The sequence below is a fragment of the Eublepharis macularius genome, chromosome 11 (assembly GCF_028583425.1).
Source record: "Eublepharis macularius isolate TG4126 chromosome 11, MPM_Emac_v1.0, whole genome shotgun sequence".
NCBI lineage: Eukaryota > Metazoa > Chordata > Lepidosauria > Squamata > Eublepharidae > Eublepharis > Eublepharis macularius.
Window position 1 is genome coordinate 95221361 of NC_072800.1, and position 19845 is coordinate 95241205.

The 19845-nt window shown below is 58.4% G+C and overlaps 1 protein-coding gene across 1 annotated transcript in view; it reads left to right on the forward strand.

Moving 5' to 3' along the window:
• The first annotated feature begins 373 nt into the window (after nucleotides 1-373).
• The window catches only part of KCNH2 (potassium voltage-gated channel subfamily H member 2), a 73855-nt gene continuing 54383 nt past the window's right edge, over nucleotides 374-19845 (forward strand). The window contains exons 1-2 of the mRNA XM_054991636.1: nucleotides 374-678; nucleotides 4836-5066. Of these exons, the coding sequence (XP_054847611.1) occupies nucleotides 603-678; nucleotides 4836-5066 (307 nt within the window). The 5' untranslated portion in view covers nucleotides 374-602. The remainder of the gene's footprint in view (nucleotides 679-4835; nucleotides 5067-19845) is intronic.

Sequence of the window (19845 nt, forward strand, 5' to 3'; positions counted from 1 at the left end):
TTGGCTGCGAGGCGCGCTCAGCTCCGCCCGGCCGGCCGACGGGCCGGCGCCTCTCCGCTCCCCGCCGCTCCCCATCCAGCGCCGCCGGGACCGCCGGAGCCGGTGCGGAGGCGGCGGCAGGCAGCGCAGCCAGTCGGCCGGAGAGCGGGAGCGCCGCCAGCCCTCGGCCCCCCGCGCGGCCTCCCGGCCTCGCCTCGCCTCTCCCTCCCTCGCCTGCCGCCGCCGCCGCCGACGCCGCCGCCTTTGCCTAAATAAGGACGATGCTGCTGCTGCTGCTGCTGCTGCCGCCGCCGCCGCCGCGCCGCTGAGCAGAGGAGAGGAGAGCCGGCCCGTCCCGTGTCCCGTCGAGGCGCCGAGCCCGGACCTGCCTGCCACCGGGGAGCGAAGGGCTCGGCGCCGCCCAGAGCCGCTTAGGGGAGCGCCGGCAGCCGCCGCCTGCCGCTCCCCGGGGCGCTCGGCCGGGGGCCCGAGCTGGGCGCGCGGAGGGCTCCGGCGCTTGGGCGCCTCGGCCGGGCGGCTGGCGGCCGCGGAGGGCCCCGGAGCTGGGCCGCTGGCCGGACGTCGCGGGAGGCCCGCTCGGCGCTGCCCCATGGGCTGACAGCATGCCCGTCCGGCGCGGGCACGTCGCCCCCCAGAACACCTTCCTGGACACCATCATCCGCAAGTTCGAGGGCCAGAGTAAGTGCGCGGCGTGGGGACGCGTTTGCTGCGCAGCGGCGCCGGGCGGGCAGGGGCAGGGGCGGGGCTGCGCACACCCCTCTCGGGCTTTGTGTCTGGAGCGCGGGGCGCGCGCGTGCACGGGGCTGGGGGGGGGGGCTTCCCGCTCGACGTCGCCGCCCGGTCGTGGTGACCTTGCTTGGCCGGGGCCTCGGGCCAAGGCCTCGCCGCCCGCCCGCCCGCCCGGGGGAAGCCGTCCTTGAGAGATGCGCGGCTGGCTTTTCCGGGGAGCCTCCCGGGCGGATTTCCCGGCTTCCCCGGGCAGCCTGTGCCGGGCTCCGCGCCGCTTCCCCGGCCGTCCCTCCCTCGCTCGCTTTGTCCCCGCGCCGCGCCGCGCCGCCTGCCTGCCTGCCTGCCTGGCTGCTCCGCAGGCGGCTAGCGGGTGTCTCCTCGCCAGCTCGGCGGCGTTCGCTAGGCCTCTGCGGTTCCAGGCCGAGGCGGGCGGGCGGCAGAGGGAGGAGGGAGGCGCGGAGCCGGAGCCGCTGCGGCGGGCGGGCGGGCGGGCGGCCTTGAGAGGGGCCGAGGGCTGCTGAGCCGCGCCGAGGTCTTTGGCAAAGGGGGCGAAATCCTGCGGCCGAGGCGGGCCTGGGCTTTGGGCTGGGCCTGCGGGGTGGCCTGCCACGGCCTAGTCGCAGCGCCGCTGGGGCGGAGAAGAAAGTTCTCCTGCACATGAGCAGAGTGCCCTGCCCCGCCTGCCGTGTGTGGCCGGGGTGCCTGTCTGGCAGGTGGGCCTCGGCAGGCCCCGAGGCCGGTTCCCTGGGCCTTGCACACTAATGCCCAAGATGGGGGCAGCCCCTGCTTGCCGCAGGGACCCGGTGCCAAGACTGCTGGGTTGCCCAGTTAAGCCTCTACCGTGGGTTTTGCCAGCTGCTTCTCAGACAGCATTGAGTGCCTCTTGAGGACGCCCACCTGCAAGTGGGACCGGCTGTGTGGGGGGGAGCTGGTGTCAGCCAGGCTGCCTGGAAGAAGGGCGGGTGCTTGATACGCATTTGGCCCCTTGTCTGGGCTCTCAGTGGATGGAGATGCCCACTGGCTGGTTTCGGCCTGGCGCCTCCTGCTGTGGGGCTTTGCCAGCAGAGGATGGCAGAACCAGCAGGCTGTTGGCGCTCCTTGCGGGGAGAGCAAAGTACTTGGGCTGACCCAGTCTCTTTGGGGCCAGTTTGGTTCTGAGGCCGCGCTCTCCTCCTTGAATGGGGACCTTGGGCCCATCCGACCCATTTCTCTTGTGTTTAGTTTTTATGCCGCGGTTGGTGCTGTGTTGACCTTGGGATGTTACCAACATGATGTTGCAGGTATCTGGAGAGTTGCTGCAGAGGCGCTCTGTGCCTTCCTGGCAAACAGATCCTTGGGGGGGGGGCCAGGGTCTCCTCCTGTGCCCCATGGGGCTTGAAACCGGGTCTGGGTCCCTTTTGGGTAACAGCTGAACTGCTCCAGCTTTGTGCTTCCTCCAGACTGCCGCATCTGACCTGGTGAGGACTTTGCCTCTCGCGCTGGATGGCCTCCGACGAGCTCTCTGGGGGCCCGATTCTGAGCCCAGCCCTGGGAACTGCTAGCAGCCTTCATGGGACTAGTCACGAGTCTGCCAGGCCGCCCAGCCCCCTTCCGTGGTTTGGATTTCCTGCTTTGCCCGGGCTCCTGTTCCCTGCCCTGGAAACTCCTGTCTCGAATCCCAGACATGTGGGGCATGGTGGTGGCCAGGCACTCTGAACATGCTCAGAGGCAGGCAAGCCGCAAGCGAGCCCTTAGTTTAGAAACCTGTTCTGGAGCTCTGTGTGACTGAGCTCCCTGCCACAGCAAGCCTTCCGGAGCTGATCCGTCACACCCACGGAAGCCCCCCCTCCCCCCCCCCCGCTTCTCAGCCCAGTTTGGAGAAAACTACCAAGATGCAGCAGAGTGACGGGTTGCAAATCAGGCTGACGTCTTAGCTGCACTAAAGGAGTCATAAAGCACAAACTTCACGTTTACTTTACTGTCTGCTCCTAAATCGTGGACTGGAAAAATGCAAGGGGCCTGGTTGCTTTGGCACCTCAAAAGATCGTGCTGGAATTTGAAGTATGTTCCAGCTGTGCATTTTCACGCTTCCCGTCCAGATGCTCTCTGGCCCATTTCTGCTCAGAATCCCTTTCTCTGGCATTTCACATACCCCGTGTGCCACCCTCCTTCCTCCTCCAGGAGGAAGTGACATCTGTGGGCACCGTCACCCTTTCCTGAGAGAAAGATGAACAGTTGGGCACCTCCTCTTGCCAGCAGGCCAAGGGAGAATGTGGGTGGCTCTGTGCCCCGAAACATCTCCAGCTTTTGGGACTCTGCTTTAGTGTCAGGTGGGAGGCATAAGACCACCATGGGGGGTTGGGGGGGGCTCTTCTGCCTTGTGGGGACACTTTTTCTTGTCAGTCCCTTGATCCGAGATGGCAAAACTAGGTTGGCCTCTGGGCTCTAGCACCGCATTTGCAATCAGTGTCCTAAGTGTTTCCAGGATCTTGCCGGTATGATACTCCCTGGGGCCTCTTTCTGTCATCTGGATTGGTGGGGGCAGGGATGTCGATCAAGGCTTAAGAGCCCCCCCCCCTCCCCCCAAGACTTCTCCTGCAAAGAAGTCCTTTCACGGCCTCCATGGGGAGGTGTCTAGGGCCAGGCAGCCGAGCGTGAAGACGGCTGTTCGTGGCAGCTGGTGCTTGTGCACACTCGTTCAGTTGTGCAAATGCATTGTGAACAGCCCTGCATTAAAGGAAGGGGTGCTGCCTCCCCCTTTCCTTGGAAGAGGCTTTCATTTCAGTTGATATAAACGTGTTTAGGGGAGGGCGCCCTGTGCGCGCGTGTGTGTGCGTGCGTGCAGACGATGTGCAGCTGGCACATGGGAGTTATCTATGAGCTCTCCAGGATGAAACTTTTGGAAATGCAGCCGGGGGTGGGGGGTGAGCAGCTACACAGATGGATCTGGGGCTCTCTGGAGGCCCTCGTCGCTATGCGCAGTGGGCCAGAGGCAGGGCAGGGGAGGTAGCGAGTCCCGTTCAGATTAGACTGAGGGGCCGGGGACATGCGCCTGGCCCCTGGTGCCGGAGAGGATGTGTGCCGTGCCGCTCGCGCCCGTTCGTCCCTGCTGGTCCTGCTCTGACTTTGTGGGAGGCTTGCAGTTGCCTTCCTCCACTGGAGCAGCATGAGGAGGGTGTACCCGTTCTGTGCAGGATCTGGGCCAGAGTCACGGGGCTGTTCCAGACAGCTTGTCTGCAGTTGGAGGTTTGTGGGGCTGCTGGGAGAGACTCTGAACAGCTCAGTCCTCAAACAGGCGGCTGAAATTAGTTGTCTCTTGGGTACCTTTTAAAGACGGAGCTCTTCCCCGCACCCTATGTGGCCGCCGGGGAGCTCCACCTCACCTGTGCCACTGCAAGCAACTGTGGAGGAGACCCTCTGGAACGCATCGTGGCGCCTTGGTCTGTCGAGATCAGCATTGTTTCCAGGGACTGATTGGCCATTATGGCCCGTGGGACTTTTCCCCGGTGGCCTGATTGCCTCACTCCCCCCTTCTGAGCCGAAGCTGCCCCGTGGCGAGAAGGTTGCTGCTCAGCCTGCCCAAGCTGTGTGGGGAAGGCACCACCCAGCCCCCCGGAAGTGCGTAGAGAAGGGGATGCCCGGCCAAGCCTTGCATGGTGAAGGTGTCGCCCAGCCTGCTGGAGCCACACAGGTTAGGGGGAAGGAGGCGCCTGGCCTGCCTGAGCTGTAGCTGGCCAGGCAGGCGAGGAGGGCGCCACCACGCCTCCTTCCTTCCAGCTGGCGCTTCCGCCCGCCCTCCCAGTTCACCTCCGGCTGGCAGCAGTTCTTGGGGGGGGGGCGTCAGGCGGAAGCCCTTAGTGCCTCCAGTCCCCTGGCTCTTTTTTCCACTAGAGTTGGTGCTGGGAGGGAGTTGAACCTGCGTCTTCCTGCACACAGATCCGCGACTGTTCCACTGAGCCTTGGTCACCTCCTATTGGGGAGAGCCCCAAGCCTCTTTCCCCCCATTTTGTACAAAGGTTTGCAGGAATACCAGGAGGAAGCCAAGGGCCGAAGAGGCCGTAGCAGCCTGGGCAGAGCTCTCTGGCGGGAGGGCAGGGCTCATGGTTTCTCTCTCCTCCCCCCTCCAGGCCGCAAGTTCATCATTGCCAACGCACGAGTGGAGAACTGCGCCATCATCTACTGCAATGATGGCTTCTGTGACCTCTGTGGCTACACACGTGCAGAAGTCATGCAGAAGCCGTGCACTTGTGATTTCCTGTATGGGCCACGCACCCAGAAGAGCTCAGTGGCGCAAATTGCGCAGGCCCTGCTGGGCTCGGAGGAACGCAAGGTGGAGATTTGCTTCTACCGGAAAGATGGTAAGGATCGTATGTGTGTGTGGGGGGGGGGGAGATAGGAATGGAGTAAGGGGGACCCTTCTGAAAAAACCCCTCTTCCTATGGCCGGAGAATTCCCAGTTTACCACCTGAGAAATGATGCAGGCGCACCTGCTCTGTCCTGATAGAAGCCAAAGGTACTCTGCAAGGGCAGGTGTCCCCCCTCTGCCCCTCGGCTCACTCCATGCCGTGGGCTTCTGAGCACCACCAGGTGCTGCTTCTGGCCTTCTGGGCTAGAATGGAGACAGTGGAAGTTGGCACCCTGCTGAATTTTGTGTTGGAGTCTGCTCCTGCTCAGGGGCTTGCGGCTCTTGGAAATCAAATTTTTAGTGCCCCCCCCCCCGCACAACTGCTTTGGTCTCCCCTTCACTCTCAGGTTTTGTGGTGCAGACCAGATCCGTACTTTATGCTTTGTGTTTTCCTGCCAGTTGGACTAATTCAGTTGCTTAGAAAGAATCCCTGGCCTGGCCTGGCCTGGCCTGACATGAGATCCTCAGTGATTGATCTGCTCCAAGCTGGGAAATTCTAAATGTCGGTGTTGCATCTTGGAAGCGAGGAGTCCGGCCACCTCGCTGATTTTAGAGGTCCTTGGCTAATGCCTCACTTGAAGCCCTTAAGAAGAGGCAGGGAGCCCCCCCCCCCGCCCCCCGCTTGGCTGCCTTCTGGAGAAGCCCCACAAGAGATTGCAGGGCAACAAAATTGTTGGCATCTCTGACCCAGGAAATGTGGGCAATTGCTTGCTTTGTATGGAAACGATTTGCAAGAGAGTTTATCTGTGCCTTGTCGTCTTCGTCCCCCCCCCGCCCCTTCTTGGGACTTGGCCTGCAACCAGGCTGACTGAAAGAGGCCCAGTCGCAGCTGCATCCTAATCTCTGCTGTAAAAAAACATTTCGGATCTCCAAGGTTTAGGCATTGACCTGTTCAGCCTCTGGTCTTGGAGCCTGGAAAGTTCTCAGAATGTCAGGGGATGGGTACAGAACTGGGAGCAGGCCAGGCCCAGGCCTCTCGGAGCCCCGTCTGCGCTCACCGTGCCCTGGACAGTGGTGGGGGAGAGGGCTTCCCTCCCTCGGAGGCTGCAGGGGGTGGGGCCCCGGACCTGGCGTCAGTCACTGGTTGGCTGGCAGGCCTTGAAGACATTGTCTGCCTGCTCCTCGCTGAGCCTGGAGTGGCCTCGGCTTCCGTTTCTGTCTTCTATGAAAGTGGCCATGGCTCAGGGCGGCTGCTTGGCTCTTTGGGGGTGTGCTGGGGGGGGGGGAGGTGTTTGGGGCCAAGCCTCTGCCCCCTTGAGACGGGCTGCTGTTGTCTTCGGCCAGTGGTGTGTGTGTGTGTGTGCGTTCCTGTGGGTTCCTCCCATGCAGACCTTCTGGCTCTTTGGTTTGATCCCAACATTTCCCATCATGGTAGGTTCTGTGGAGTTTTGGATTAAAGGGAACAGGTGTGATACAATTCCTTGAGTCCTGGAAGACAGCGTGTGTGTGTGTGTGTGTGCGCGCGTGTGCCACATGCTGTCAAGTTGCCTATGACCTATGAAGGAAAGACCTCCAAAACGTCCCCTCCTTAACAGACTTGCTCAGATCCTGCAAACTGGAGGACGAGGCTTCTTTTATTGAGTCCAGCCATCTCCTTTTAGGTCTTCCTCTTTTCCTACTGCCTTCCACTTTTCCTAGCATATAATAATAATAATAAATAATAACATTCGATTTATATACCGCCTTTCAGGACAGCTTAATGCCCACTCAGAGCGGTTTACAAAGTATGTCATTATTATCCCCACAACAAAACACCCTGTGAGGTGGGTGGGGCTGAGAGAGCTCTGAGAGAGCTGTGACTGACCCAAGGCCACCCAGCTGGCTTCGAGCGGAGGAGTGGGGAATCAAACCTGGCTCTCCAGATTAGAGTCCCGCGCTCTTAACCGCTACACCAAACTGGCTCCAAATCCTACACCAAATCCTAGCATATCGCAGATGGATCCACTGAGGGTTTGCCGCAGGGATTTGGAGGTGGAGCACCTGCTGTTCCAGGGAGGCTGAGGCAGGGCAGTCGTGTCGCGTGCGGCGGGGTGCAACATGTGCCCTCAATCCCAGAGGGAGGCGGAACGGAGACAGGCCCCCTTTGCTGGGTCCAGCCACGTCCAGTGTCTCGGGAAGCAGCACCCCGGTTTCTGAGTGAGTCTTGGCCACGGCTTGGGCCTCTGGCAGGCAGGCTGCTTCTCGGGGCTCTGTTAGTAGCCCTGCCTGGGATCTTGGCCGATGCCTGAGAAACCCACCAGCCGCCCCCCCTCCGCCATCCTGCTCCAGGTCAAAGCCAGGCCGGCTGCAAGCCTCAGAGTGCTGCGAGCGGCCAAAGAAGCGGCTCTGGGGGACTCCTGCCAGTGAGTCAGGCCGCCTGCTGCAGGGGGGTGCGGAGTTCCCTGTGGGGCAAGGAGTGGCAGCCTGGAGGCAGGCTTAGCCCACCCCTCCGCTGCTTCTTTTTCTGCTGGGCAACACTGGGTGAGCCTTTTGCTCCCTGTGTGTGGAGAGAACGGGGGCTGTGGGTTGGTTCCGTCCAAGGCCCCTTGAGGAGGGGGCAGCCTCAGAACCCGCTTCTTGCCCTGCCCCCTGGGCTTGCTCTTCTAATATTGCGGCCGTCCCCCTGGAGACGCTGGGTGCTTCTTGCCCTGCCTGTGCTCGCTTGGCAACCCGAGGCTGCAGGGAGATTTATGATTATTTGTGCATGTCTGAAAGGAGGCGTTCATCAGGCGCAGACAGGCCCTCGGCTTCATAGGCCTGGAGGCCTGCGGGCGGGCTTGTCACTCTGGGAACTCCGTGCCACCCAAGATGGCCTGGGGCTGGCTGGTGTGCAGAGCTGGAGTTTCTCTCAGGCGCCATCTGTGGTTTCACTCTTGACAGTGTGGCTGTCCAGAATGTCTCGGGTTTATTTGTTATCATTTAGCCAGGTATCCAGTTGCTTGGGGTCATTCACTCACTAGTAGTGGTATCAGAATTGTTTGGATACTTCCATATCCCACAGAAAGCTGTGTCATAAGAAATAGCTCAGAGAGATGCCTTGGTAAGGGACAGAGAATGTAGACTAGGCTATTAGGCACTGTCTGCTGGTGGAGATATGTTCCTACTGGGTAGTTCCATGTTGCTAAAGATCCAGAGGAGTTAGTCGTGTTAGTCTGAAGTTGCAAAATAGTAAAAAGTCCAGTAGCACCTTTAAGACTAACCAACTTTTTGAGGCATAAGCTTTCAAGAAGCCCAGCTCTCTTCGTCAGATGCTAAAGATGTCGTGTTAATTTGTAAACCGCTCTGAGTGGGCATTAAGTTGTCCTGAAGGGCGGTATATAAATCGAATGTTATTATTATTATTAATTATTTAGGTTTTAATTCAGAAAGGTTTCATCTCTGTGTTTGGCTTATGCTAGTTTTTCAGATTTGCGGCTATCGTACCCTTTTGTCTCTGTTTTCATTTAACGTCCCGGCTGTTGTTCATATTGTATTTTGCAGTGGATGTCCCAGCTATTGATTATATTGCAGTATGTAATCCGCCTTGGAGCTCAGTGAGAAAGGCGGACTTTAAATAAACAACAGTAATAAGAAAGCTGGAAGTTGGCACACGCCGAGCCCAGCCTGTCCCAGACCCGCCACAGGCGGACATGGCCAGTCCTTCCATGGCTGGGCAGTGCGATTGGAGATGTCACTGCCTCTGACCCGGTCTGCTTTTCTCTCTCCCCCCCCTCCCCGTCAGCCCTCCCCTTGCATTCCTTCTGGGTCCATTGATAAGATCACAGCCACCCTGTGGAACAAGCGTGAAGCTGGGGCTTCGGTTCGGAGCTCTCCCTCCCAGGATCACGTTGCTTCTCCCCATACAGCACTGCAGACATTGGCCCCCTCCTTCAGTGGCTGGGGACAACTCCTGCTTGAGGAACCTCACCTCCAACCTCCCCCCCCCGCCAGTCTTTCATCCCCCTCACTTCTATCTAGCACTCTGCTGCCCAAATCTGGCCAGGTGACCCCCCCCCCCCGCGCCGCCTTGCTCCCCAGACTGGCTTCGCGTTGTCCCCTGGAATCCAGGCTCCCCTTGGTCTTTTCTTCATGGCCTGTCCATGCCCGCCCAGCCTGCGGCACTGGCTCTTCCCGCTCTACCGCTGTGGCTGTCCGGGGTCTTCTCTTCCCACGAGCCCTGCTGGATCCGGCCATTCCAGCCAGTCTGGGCATGTTGATTCCGAGGCCTTCCCTGCTGCTGCCGCCTCCCAGCTCTGCTGTTCGGAGGGTTGCTGCGGCCTCTGAACGTGGCGGTTCCCTGGCTGGGACACCCTGGCTAGTAGCCACGTGAGGAAGCACTCCTCCGTCAAAGCCCCTTGCAAAGCCACCCATGCTTGTGGCCAGCACTTCCTCCGCAGGAAGTGAATCCCACAATTTAGTTACTCATTGAGTAAAGACTCACTCACTGTGGTCCGTCCCGAATCTTCTGCCCGTCAATTTCATTGGGTGCCCCCCTAGTGCCAGTATTGTGGGAGAAGAGAAACGAAGCTCTCTTTATCAACTTTCTCCACTCTGTGCAAAGAAATCTCTGTTGTGCCCCTCCCTAGCATTCTTTTTCCTAAATTAGCAGTGCGATCCTAAGTAGAGTTGCTCCAGTCTAAATCCATTGACTCTGGTGGACTTAGACTGGAGTAATTCTCTGCAATATCCTTTTTGAGATGCAGTAACCAGAATTGGACGCGGGATTCCAAATGGGGCCAAAATATTGGCTGTTTTATTTTCAGTCCCCTTCCGAATAATTCCCAGCCTGCAGTTTTGTTTTTCACTGCTGCCACGCTCTCAGTCAGTGTTTTCACTGAGGTTTTTACTACAACCCCAAAGACCTCTTTCTGTCTCAGCCAGTTCAGATGCTATCAGCATATATTTAAAGTTGTAGACCCAGAGGAGTTAGCTGTGTTAGTCTGCAGTAGAAAAATAGTATGCATCTGACGAAGAGAGCTGTGGCTCTCGAAAGCTTATGCTACAGTAAAGTTGGTTAGTCTTCCGGGTGCTACTGGACTCTCTGCTATTTAAAGTTTTGTTCCAGTATGCGCCATCTTACTTCTCTGCATTGACTTTCACTTGCCACACCATTGTCTTCTCACCCAATTTAGAGTGAGGCCCTCCTGAAGCTCTTCCCAGTCCGCCTTGGCTTTCACCATCCTGAAGATTTTGGGATCATCTGCAAACTTGGCAGCCCCAATTCCCAATAATCTAGGAACAAATTAAATAGCACCAGCCCTCCTCCTCCTCCTCTGGAGGCTTTTAAGCAGAGGCTAAGTGGCCACCTGACAGCATTGCTGATTCTGTGAACTGGGCAGATCATGAGGGGGGGGGGAGGCAGGAAGGGTTGCATCAGGGCTTCGTTCTCGTGGCCCCTTCTTATGTGCCCAGGGTAAGGCCGATCACCACTTTGGGGTCAGGAAGCAATTTTCCCCAGGCCAGCTTGGCTAGTGATGCTGGAGGTGTTTTGCCATCTTCTGGGCATGGAGCAGGGGGCACTGGGTGTGTGTGTGGGGGTAGCTGTGAATTTCCTGCCTTGTGCAGGGGGTTGGACTAGATGACCCTGGAGGTCCCTTCCAGCCCTATGATTCTAGTCCCAGTACGGACCCTTGGGAGACCTCATGACTCACTTCCCTCCACGGTGAGAACTGGCCATGGATTCCTACTCTTTGCTTCCTGTTCAATTAATTGTTAATTCATAAGAGGGTCTGTCTTGACTGCATAATCGGCTCCAGAGTCTTTGGTGAGGGACCCTGTCAGAAGTCTATGGGAAATCCAAATATGCAGGTGCCTAGGTAGGAAGGCGGCCGCCTGTGGGGAAGGTATACTGCCGCCTGCTGGCTGGGAGCTGCATAGGCGAGAGAGGCTCCACTGCCCCAAGACACCTTCAAGGAGGCCAGTCTCTCCTCTGCCCTGCATTCCGCCAGCTGCTCCCCGTGTCCGAGGGCCTGCCCGGCTTCGGCGTCCCCCCTGCTTCTGCTGCAGGTGCTTTCCTGATTCACTGCCCTCAAGACAGGGAATGGTGTGGGTTTTTTAAAAAAATCATTTTAGTCGGAGACCCGTTTAGTTTATTTTTCTGTAAATCAAATTACTATATTTTAGACATACATTACACTTAGAAAATGTCGCACAACATGGTGGAGAGCAGAGCAGATGTCTCCGGATCAGGACTTTCTCTCTGGCCAAAGAAGCCGCGCAGTTGTGCCTTCTCCAGGGCTTTGTGGAAGAGCGTCACCAAAGACGGAGCCCTCTTTGGCAGGCGGTTTTTAGGACGGAGCCTTTCAGGGTTCTCTTTGGGCGAGCAGAGCAGGAGGCGCTTTCCGCTTGTGGCTCTTGCGGGCAGAATCCTGGTTTTGATTGTGGTGCTGGGGACCCTCCGTTGGGGAGCCCCTGGGAGAAAGGTGGTGTGCAAGGCAGGGGGCTTAAGGGGCCGTGTTGGGAGGGGGAACGCAGGATACGGAGCTTAAACGGCAACATGAAATGGGTCCGGGAAGAGAGTTCTCAGCTGGGCTCTGGTGCCCTTGCTGCGCATCCTGGCCCCCTGATCTTCCGTACCCCTCCCCGGGGCATTTGGGGCCGAGTGTGACCACCACGGCAGCGGAGTGGCAGGCTGCCCTGCGGCCCTTCCCCCCCTCCCTGCCGGCCTCCCACACCAGGTGTCTCTCCTCTCATGAGGCATCTGCCTCCGGCTCACGTCAGCCTCGGCCAGCCCAGTTCCGGCAAGCCGGGTAAACAAAGCTGGCTCCCAGCTGCAGCCAGCAGCAGCAACCCCCCCTCCTCCTTGCTCAGGCAGGAGGACTTGCAAGGAGCAGGGGACATTGCTCATCCCGCACAAGCCCCCCCCCCACTTGTTAGATCCAAGGAGGGTGGCGGAGGGAGGGGGTCTGCTCAGTGGCATAGCCTCTGCTTCGGATACAGGAGGGTCCTTATTCGCCCCCCCCAGCACCTCTGGTTTAAAGGGTCAGGTGACAGGAACGCCCCTGGAGCCCCGAGAAGGCAGCTCCATGTGTATGTTCAGAGATGTTCCACCAGGCACCTGGGGGCTGTGGTGAGCAGGCCCCCTTACCCAGCCTCCTGCCGTAGGGGGGCACGCAAGCCCTCCTGATTCTGCTGCTGCATTAACTGGTCACCCTGCCCCACGGGCTTCACTGATGTTGGAGGTTGCTGCAGTATGTGCACTGCTGTTTTAATGATTATTTATTGGAATTTGATGGTTATACTACCATGTTATATTTTTAGATTCTGGTTGTAAACTGCTCCAAGCCAGTTTGCAGGGTGAGCGCACTGTAAGTCCAATAAATACATTAAATAAAAATGTGTGAGCTTGGCAGGGAGAAAGGGGGCAGCCTCGCCGTGCCCCCTCCGCGGCAGAGACAGTGGGTTGCACTGGGTGGTCCTCCAGAGGATGGGACCTCTGGGAAATGGGGCAGGGAATTGAGGGGGGGGCAAAAAGGAACGGAGGGAAGGCGCCCCCTCCCGGCCGATGAGCAGCCTGGCCGCATTCTTTGAGGCCCACAATCGTCGATGCAGCCAGGAAGGGAACGTGGGAGGCTCCCTGTTTGTCCTGTGGCCACTGGAGAGGGCGTGGCCAGAGGCACCCCAGGCCCCACCCCTCTGTGCTTCCCTGCTTCCCAGGAGATTGCGGTTCCCCTCTTACCAGGTTGAGTCGGGGAAGCCTGTCTCTCCCCCCGCCGCCGCCCCCCCAGCCTCACTGTCTTCTTCCGGGCAGAGGTCCTGCGATGGGAAGAGGATGGCCTGTGTCTTGGAGCACCTGGCAGTGTTGATCTGGTTCCTGCTGCCCGGGGAGGGAGGGAGGGTGTGGGGGGGGGGGGTGCTGAGGTTCCTGTGAGGATGCCGCCTTCTGTCCTGCTAGAAACGGGGGACCTGAAACAGGTGCTGGACGGGCAGAAATTGAACAAGGAGAGCTCTGGAGGAAAGAGTTCAGCCGCTGAATGCTTTCCTGCCGTGCAGTTTTTGAAACGGGAAGGACGGGGCTTGTGTTTCTGATGCTTTGAACCTGGAACCAGGACAAGGGAAATGTTGGGCTGCCCGGGGTGAGGGAAACGCACTCTGCACCTGCTCAGAAGCTCTCTTAAGTGTGTCTTCACCTTTTTCCTGGCTGAGCTCCGCTCCCTTTCCCACTTAGCTCTCCCGCCACGGGGCTCTGTGCTGCTCCCCCAGCCGGACTTCTGTGTGTCGGGGAGCTGTGAAAGAGGCACCCGGTTCCTCTCCCTCCCAGGGCATCTGCTTTGGATCGGGCCTGGCCCCCCGGCTCTGCATTCTGCACCCCGTTAAGTTCTGGCTGGCAGAGCAGGTCTCGGTGCGTCTGCAGCGGAGTGGATTGCCAGGGAGGGTGGGCTGTGCTCTCCCCCGGCGCTCCCTCTTGATGCTGCCTCCTTTGCCCTTTCGTTCTTGGGGGGAGGGGGGGCATTTCCCCTCTACTGGGAAGCTTTTGCTGCCTACAGCAGCCTCTTGTTCTCTTGGGGGAAACACTTCCGGTTCGCTTGGGCACTTTTAAACATTCCCTTGACATGCAGCTCCCCACCAGATCCTTGACAGCGGCTAAGACGGGCTCAGAGGCATCCCGGGCGGGGCCCTTCTCGCCCCCTCCCCCCAGTCTTCAAGGCGTTGCATGTGTTTGTGCAGCGCGCACACATTGGGCTGGTTTGTGTCCATTTAGATATTGTTGCCAACTTCCTGAGGCTACTCTGACACTTGTTCAGCGATTTACATACTAGATTTCTATCCAGCCAGCCCTCACGGTGCAATCCGCTGCCTCCAGACAGATATCGCAGCAGGCAGACTAGAATAAGCCCAGCTGGGAGAGGCATGCCGCCTGCACCAGTCTTCTCCTTCCTCAAGACAAGGGCGGCTTCAAAAGAGGAGGGCCTCGCTTCTGAAATAGAACTAATCGCAGCGTCTCCTGCTTCCCTTACTGGCAAAGGGGCTAATTAGGAATTAACGAGGAAGGGGGGGCTGAGCCTGAAATGTCTGGGGGCAGCTGCAGGAGGAGCTGGGGCCAGGGCCAAGGTCACCCTGAACTGCATCTCTCTGGGCTGGGGGGGGACACCTTCTGCCTCCTCCCTCTTGTTGCCGGAGAGCCGCTGCCTGCCGAAGCCCTTCTACAGGCAAAAAAGCCCACAAGGGATGAAAACTACCCGGAGCATACAAAAATGAATCTTGCGCGTTGCTTATTCCAGAACACCAGTTTGGGCACAATGCCATTTTCAGCTGCTTGCTAAAGTGAAGAGAAGTATTTGACGGCTGGCTATTTATGGCGGCAGATAGCAGAGACCAAAGGTCGTGGCTCGTGCTCCAGGAAGGCGGGCTGGCTGGCAGCAGTGGCTGTGCCCAGGACACACTTGCTCCTTTCCCCAGACTTGCTTCTTCATGGGACCGGCCCTGGGAGGGGATGCTCCAGCTCCACGTGTGCAGGTGGGCACTGGGGCATGGGTGGGGCCCGCCCATGTGCCCTGGGCCAGGGAGACAGAGGCCTCTCACATCCAGCACCCAGTGGGTCAGGCGGGGCTGGGTTGGGGGTGAGGTGGGGAGGGACTTGGGGGCTCTCGGGAGCGTCTGGCCCGGTTTCCTGGGGATCTCCTCCCACCCCCACCCCCCCGTGCAGCGCCAGCAGAGCCAGAGGGCTGCTTCCCATTGAGGCCTGCCTGCCGGCCGGCCTCTTCTGCAGGCCTTTTGGCAGTCGGAGGGCCCTGCTGCTGACAGCTGTGTACTCTTTGTGTCTCCGGGCTGCGGAGGATCTGGGCAGCGTCAGAAGAGGGGCCTGCAGGCTGGGTGATAAACTCCGGCTAGCGTATTGGGCTGGGAAACAGAGGGCTCTTTGGGACAGGCCTGGCCAGGAGCGGAGTGCGTGCCGGTTGCTGCGGAAACCCTTTGAGGGCGGGGCCTGCCTCAGTGGCAGGGAGGTCCCAGCTTCTGCACTGCAGCCCCCAGAAGAGAGGCAATGAGGGGGGTGGTCCCAAAGCAGAACTCCCTCCTGGCCCAGGCTGACGCTGCTGGGCGTGGGGGCTGGGAATCCCTGGAGAGAATCCGGAGAGGAAACTGCCTGCCTCAGTTTCCTTGTCAGCCCTCGGGATACTTTTGCTTGGCAGTTTGTTTATTTAATTCAATTTATATTCCACCCTCCCCGCATCAGCAGGCTCAGGGCGGATTACAATCAGTATAGTAATTTAAAATACAACTTTAAAACCAATAAAACCACATAAATATTTAAAACACACAGCAGCAGACTTCTCCAATAACCACCACCCAACCATCTCCAAAGTATTTTAACAGGCTGGGTGGGTAGGGGAGCATATTTCTTCTAGTCGGCTGGTGGGGAGGCCCAACCAGCGTCAACCATACACCTGGCGGAACAGCTCCGTCTTGCAGGCTCAGCGGAAGGATAACAAATCCTCCCAGGGAGGCCCTAGTCTCTTTAGACAGAGTGTTCCACCAGGTTGGAGCCAGGACCAAAAAGGCCCTGGCCCTGGTCAACGCTGGGTGCGCCTCCCCGGGGCCAGGGACCATCAACACTGTTTATCTCCAGATCGGAGTGTCCTCTGGGGCACATACGGGGAGAGGCAGTCCTGAAGATACGCAGGTCCCAGTCTGTATAGGGCTTTATAGGTTAATACCAAAACCTTGAATCTAATCTGGTACTCCACCGGTAACCAATGCAGCTGGCGCAATACTAGTGTAACGTGCATTAGAAGGCACTCCAGTGATCACATGCACCGCCACATTTTGGACCAGTTGTAACCACCGGATCAAGTTCAAGGGAAGCCCTGCGTAGAGCGCGTTACAGTAGTCCAACCTAGAGGTGACCATTGCCTGCACCACTATAGTTAAGTCGTGGGTCGAAAGATAGGGGACGAGTTGTCTGGTCTGACGGAGATGGAAGAACAACGACCAGGCAACCGCCATGACCTGGGCCTCCATTTTCAAGGAGGCATCCAAGATCACCCCCAGGCTCCTCACTCTCGGAGCCAGTGTAAGCGCCGCCCCATCGAGTGTAGGAAGCCTGGGCCCCAAATCCACGCTCCCGCAAATCAAGTACAGGATCTCCATCTTCAAGGGATTCATGAAGGGATCTGGAGGTGAATGTAAGCTGATGGTGGGTAGCTAGTCGATTGATTACAGTATTGGTCTAATACTCATATTCTGCATAGCCCCAACTGAGCTGTTGCATTCTGTACCAAGTGAAGTTTCTGAGCTGACTTCAAGGGCAGACCCTTGTAGAATGTATTGCAGTAGTCTAGTCACTGTGTTATGAATTCATATGGCCAGATTGTCCAAGTCAAGGTAGGGAGGCATTGCTTGGGCTACATGAAGATGGAAGAAAGCATTTTTGCCTAGCAGTAATGTTGGGTCTAACCAGGGCTTTTTTTCTGGGAAAAGAGGTGGTGGAACTCAAGACCTCACAATGACGTCACTTTGGGTCAGCTGGAACAAGGGGGGAGTTTTTTAAAAGTTTAAATTGCCCTTGGTGAAAATGGTCTCATGGCCGGTGGCCCCGCCCCCTGATCTCCAGACAGAGGGGAGTTTAGGTTGCCCTCTGCACCGCTGAGCGTGCGGAGGGCAATATAACGCCCCTCTGTCTGGAGATCAGGGGGCGGGGCCACCGGCCATGTGACCATTTGTGAGAGGTGCCGGAACTCCATTCTACCGCGTTCCCGCTGAAAAAAAGCCCTGGGTCTAACGTAAACCCTATATCATCACCATCACTAGTCTGTTTTTCTCACTGAGACTTAAGGTGGACTACAAAATATGAAAAGCAATTCAGTCGGGCAGCAAAGACCTCCAGTAAACAATGCGGTAGTACTAGGCTTGTGTGTGCACAAGGCGCTGTCAAGTTGCAGCCAGCTTATGGCGACCCCTGCTGGGGTTTTCAAGGCAACAGACAAACCGAGGTGGTTTGCCATTGCCTGCCTCTGCTTAGCGATTTTGGACTTCCTTGGAGGTCTCCCTTCCAAGTACGAACCAGAGCTTCTGAGATCTGATGAGATTGGACTCGCCTGGACCAACCACGTCAGGGTAGGACCAGAATTACAGGACTGGAAAACAGTACAAATGAAATCTGTTGGAGGGAAGGCTCTCCAGTGCAGGGCTGCGAAGGACCTTCCTTGGCCTTTCATGGTCAGACTCTGCACCACTAAGGGGGCCATTCTATGCCCTGGAGAGTTTGGGGTGCATCCAGGCAGCTCTAATGGGGGGTGCTCAGGAGCACTGGCCCCTCCACAGCGCATGGCTGCCTGGATGGTTCTAGCATTTGGGTTGTGGCTCTTGACCAGCTGCTTTTCCCCCTCTTGGTCTGGGGCGGGTCAACAGCTGAGCCGGGGGTTAGTGCAGATGGCGGGTGCCTCAGCCCCTCCCTCGGTCTCGTGGGGCGGCAGCTGCTGTTTTGGCTCTGCTTGGTTGGCGAAGGCACACCTACTAAACTGGCTGTGTTAGCACTTTGCACTTTGCCATCTTAAAATTCAAAAATATATTTATAAAAACTTTCTTACAAACTTTTTTGACTGTCTTAGTTCCTTAGGTGTGCTTCTCCACTGTTTGTCCAGACCGGGCTTTGGGTGGGGCAGGCAAGGTGGGGTCAGCTGGAGTGCAGGGCCTGGGGAGGAGGTAGCTAAGCTGGCAAGGAGAAGCTCCCAGACCCCCCCCCCGTCTTCTGCCTTCCTGGAGGGGCCTTTCCCCTTCTGCACGGCTGCCTTGCCTTCAGCAGCTGCTGGTGTGCTTTTCCTACCGCTTCCCACTCCCTGTCAGGGGGAAAGCATAGGATTCCAAAGAGGCCTCCCCGGCAGCCCTGCCCACCCGCTTCTCTTCTTGAAATGGGGAGGGGGCAGATTGGGGGGGGGGGGCGTCCAGGCCTCCGGCACGTGCTTTGGCTCAGCCCAGCCCACCTTGGCGATTGGCTGCCATCTGCTGGCCAAAACCGGGAATTGCACCACAAACGACACGGGCTCGAAGACCATTTCAGGTGGGCAGCCATGGCAGGAGCTGAGCCCGGTGGCATCTTAGAGACCAGACAGATTTCCAGAGCGTGAGTTTTAGAGAGTCAGGGCTCTGTCTGAAGAAGGGACCTCTGACTCTCCAAAGCTCAGACTCTGGATGTCTTGCTGGTCTCTAAAGTGCCCCTGGACTCAAACTCTGCTAAACACACACACACACACGCATCTGAGCCCTATAAACGGAGACACTCCCCAGAGCTCTATGAAGGCCCCTGGAGCACAGCCCCTGGATGCCCCACCCGAGTTCTCGCAGCGTGGTCTTATTCTTGGAGCCAGTAATTACGAAAAAGCGTGTATCTGAGCATGTGCAGCTGGCCCTTCACCACTGCCAGCCTTTCCCTTCCTGGGATTAGGGGAGAGGACTATGCCCCACAAGCTGTGACTTCTGTGCGCCCTTCGTTCAGAGCCAGGCAGTGCCTCACCGCTTACTTCCGTGTGAGCGATCAGAGGGGGAATGGGGGCGGGTCTCGTGCATCGAGTGGCCATTTTAGCCTGCGTCCACCTCTTTGGGACATGGCTGAGCCCGCTAAGATGCCTTCTGAGTGTGCTCCATTTGTTTCCTCGCCTCTCCTGCTTGACACCCAGGTCCCAGGTCTCGGCTTGGGTCTCGGTAGGGCTGAGTGTTGGCAGGGACCCTGCCTTCCTCCCGCGTCTTTTCCTGCTCAGCCCACCGTGCCCCTCTCTGGAGGACCTTGCTGTCCTGCTCTTCCCCCAGAGAGCTCCCGATGGCCCCCAGACATCCCCTTTGCTTCTCCCGTTTAGCTTCACATATCCCTTGGCTGAGCGAAGCAGGGAGTGTGGCTGGCCCAGGGTCATCCAGAGGGTATTGCCACACAGTCAGGACTTGAACCCAGTTCTCTTCCCTGCTCCACACATCTTCTAACTCTTTGTGTGTTGTATTGAAACTCAAATTTCCAAGCGCTGATTGTTGTGAACTCTGATGAGCGGGAAGACTCGGCTCCTTGTGGCTGGGGAGCTTCGCTGCGGCTTGACACACCGTCTGAATTGGCAAAGCCGTCATGTGGCCCTTGCTGTGCCTGCAGGGCTTGGAGGGGCCTCAGGTCTGTGCTGAACCTCGGCTTGCCGGGCTTGGAAGGGCAGGCCCCCAGGAGCTCCAGCCGAAGGCGCCTGAGCAGCGAGGAGGACCTCCGCGGAGCAGGCGAGCCCCGTGCGTCGGGGCCGGGCCTCCTTATCGTCCTTTCCTTCCTTGGGGGGTCAGGCTGCTCTCTTCCTGCAGGAGCCCGTTGCCATGGCGTTGCTCCTGGCCACAGCCATATTTAGGCATCCAGCTGCCTCTGGCTCCTCATGCCAAGTTCAGCCGCCTGCTCCGGGGCTGCTGCTTCCTGTCCTGAGCTGGGATCCCAGGCTGGGTGGCCAGTGGGCCGATCTGGCCGGGCGGGAGAGGCCTGAGGAGCCGCGTTCAGCCAGCGTTGGGCTGCTGTGCCGCTCAATGAGGCAGTCGGTGCCCTGCCTGGGGAGAGCCAAACCCCTGTGAGTGCCACCTGTGCCTGGCCTGGGCATACATCCGGTGAGTACCAGCTGTGCTTTTGCCAGGCAGAGTGGGCACTTGCTGTGCCAGTCGCTCCTTCCTCAGGCCTGCGGAGCCTTTCTGGCCCCTCTGCTTCTCTTGGCCTTGCTCTCTGGGCAGAGTAGCGAATGCGCCTCCAGGGCTGGGGGGTGGGGCTGGAGGAGGAAGAGGCGGCCTTTGGGCATTGCTAAAGACAGGCCGGGCCGGAAGCTGCCAAG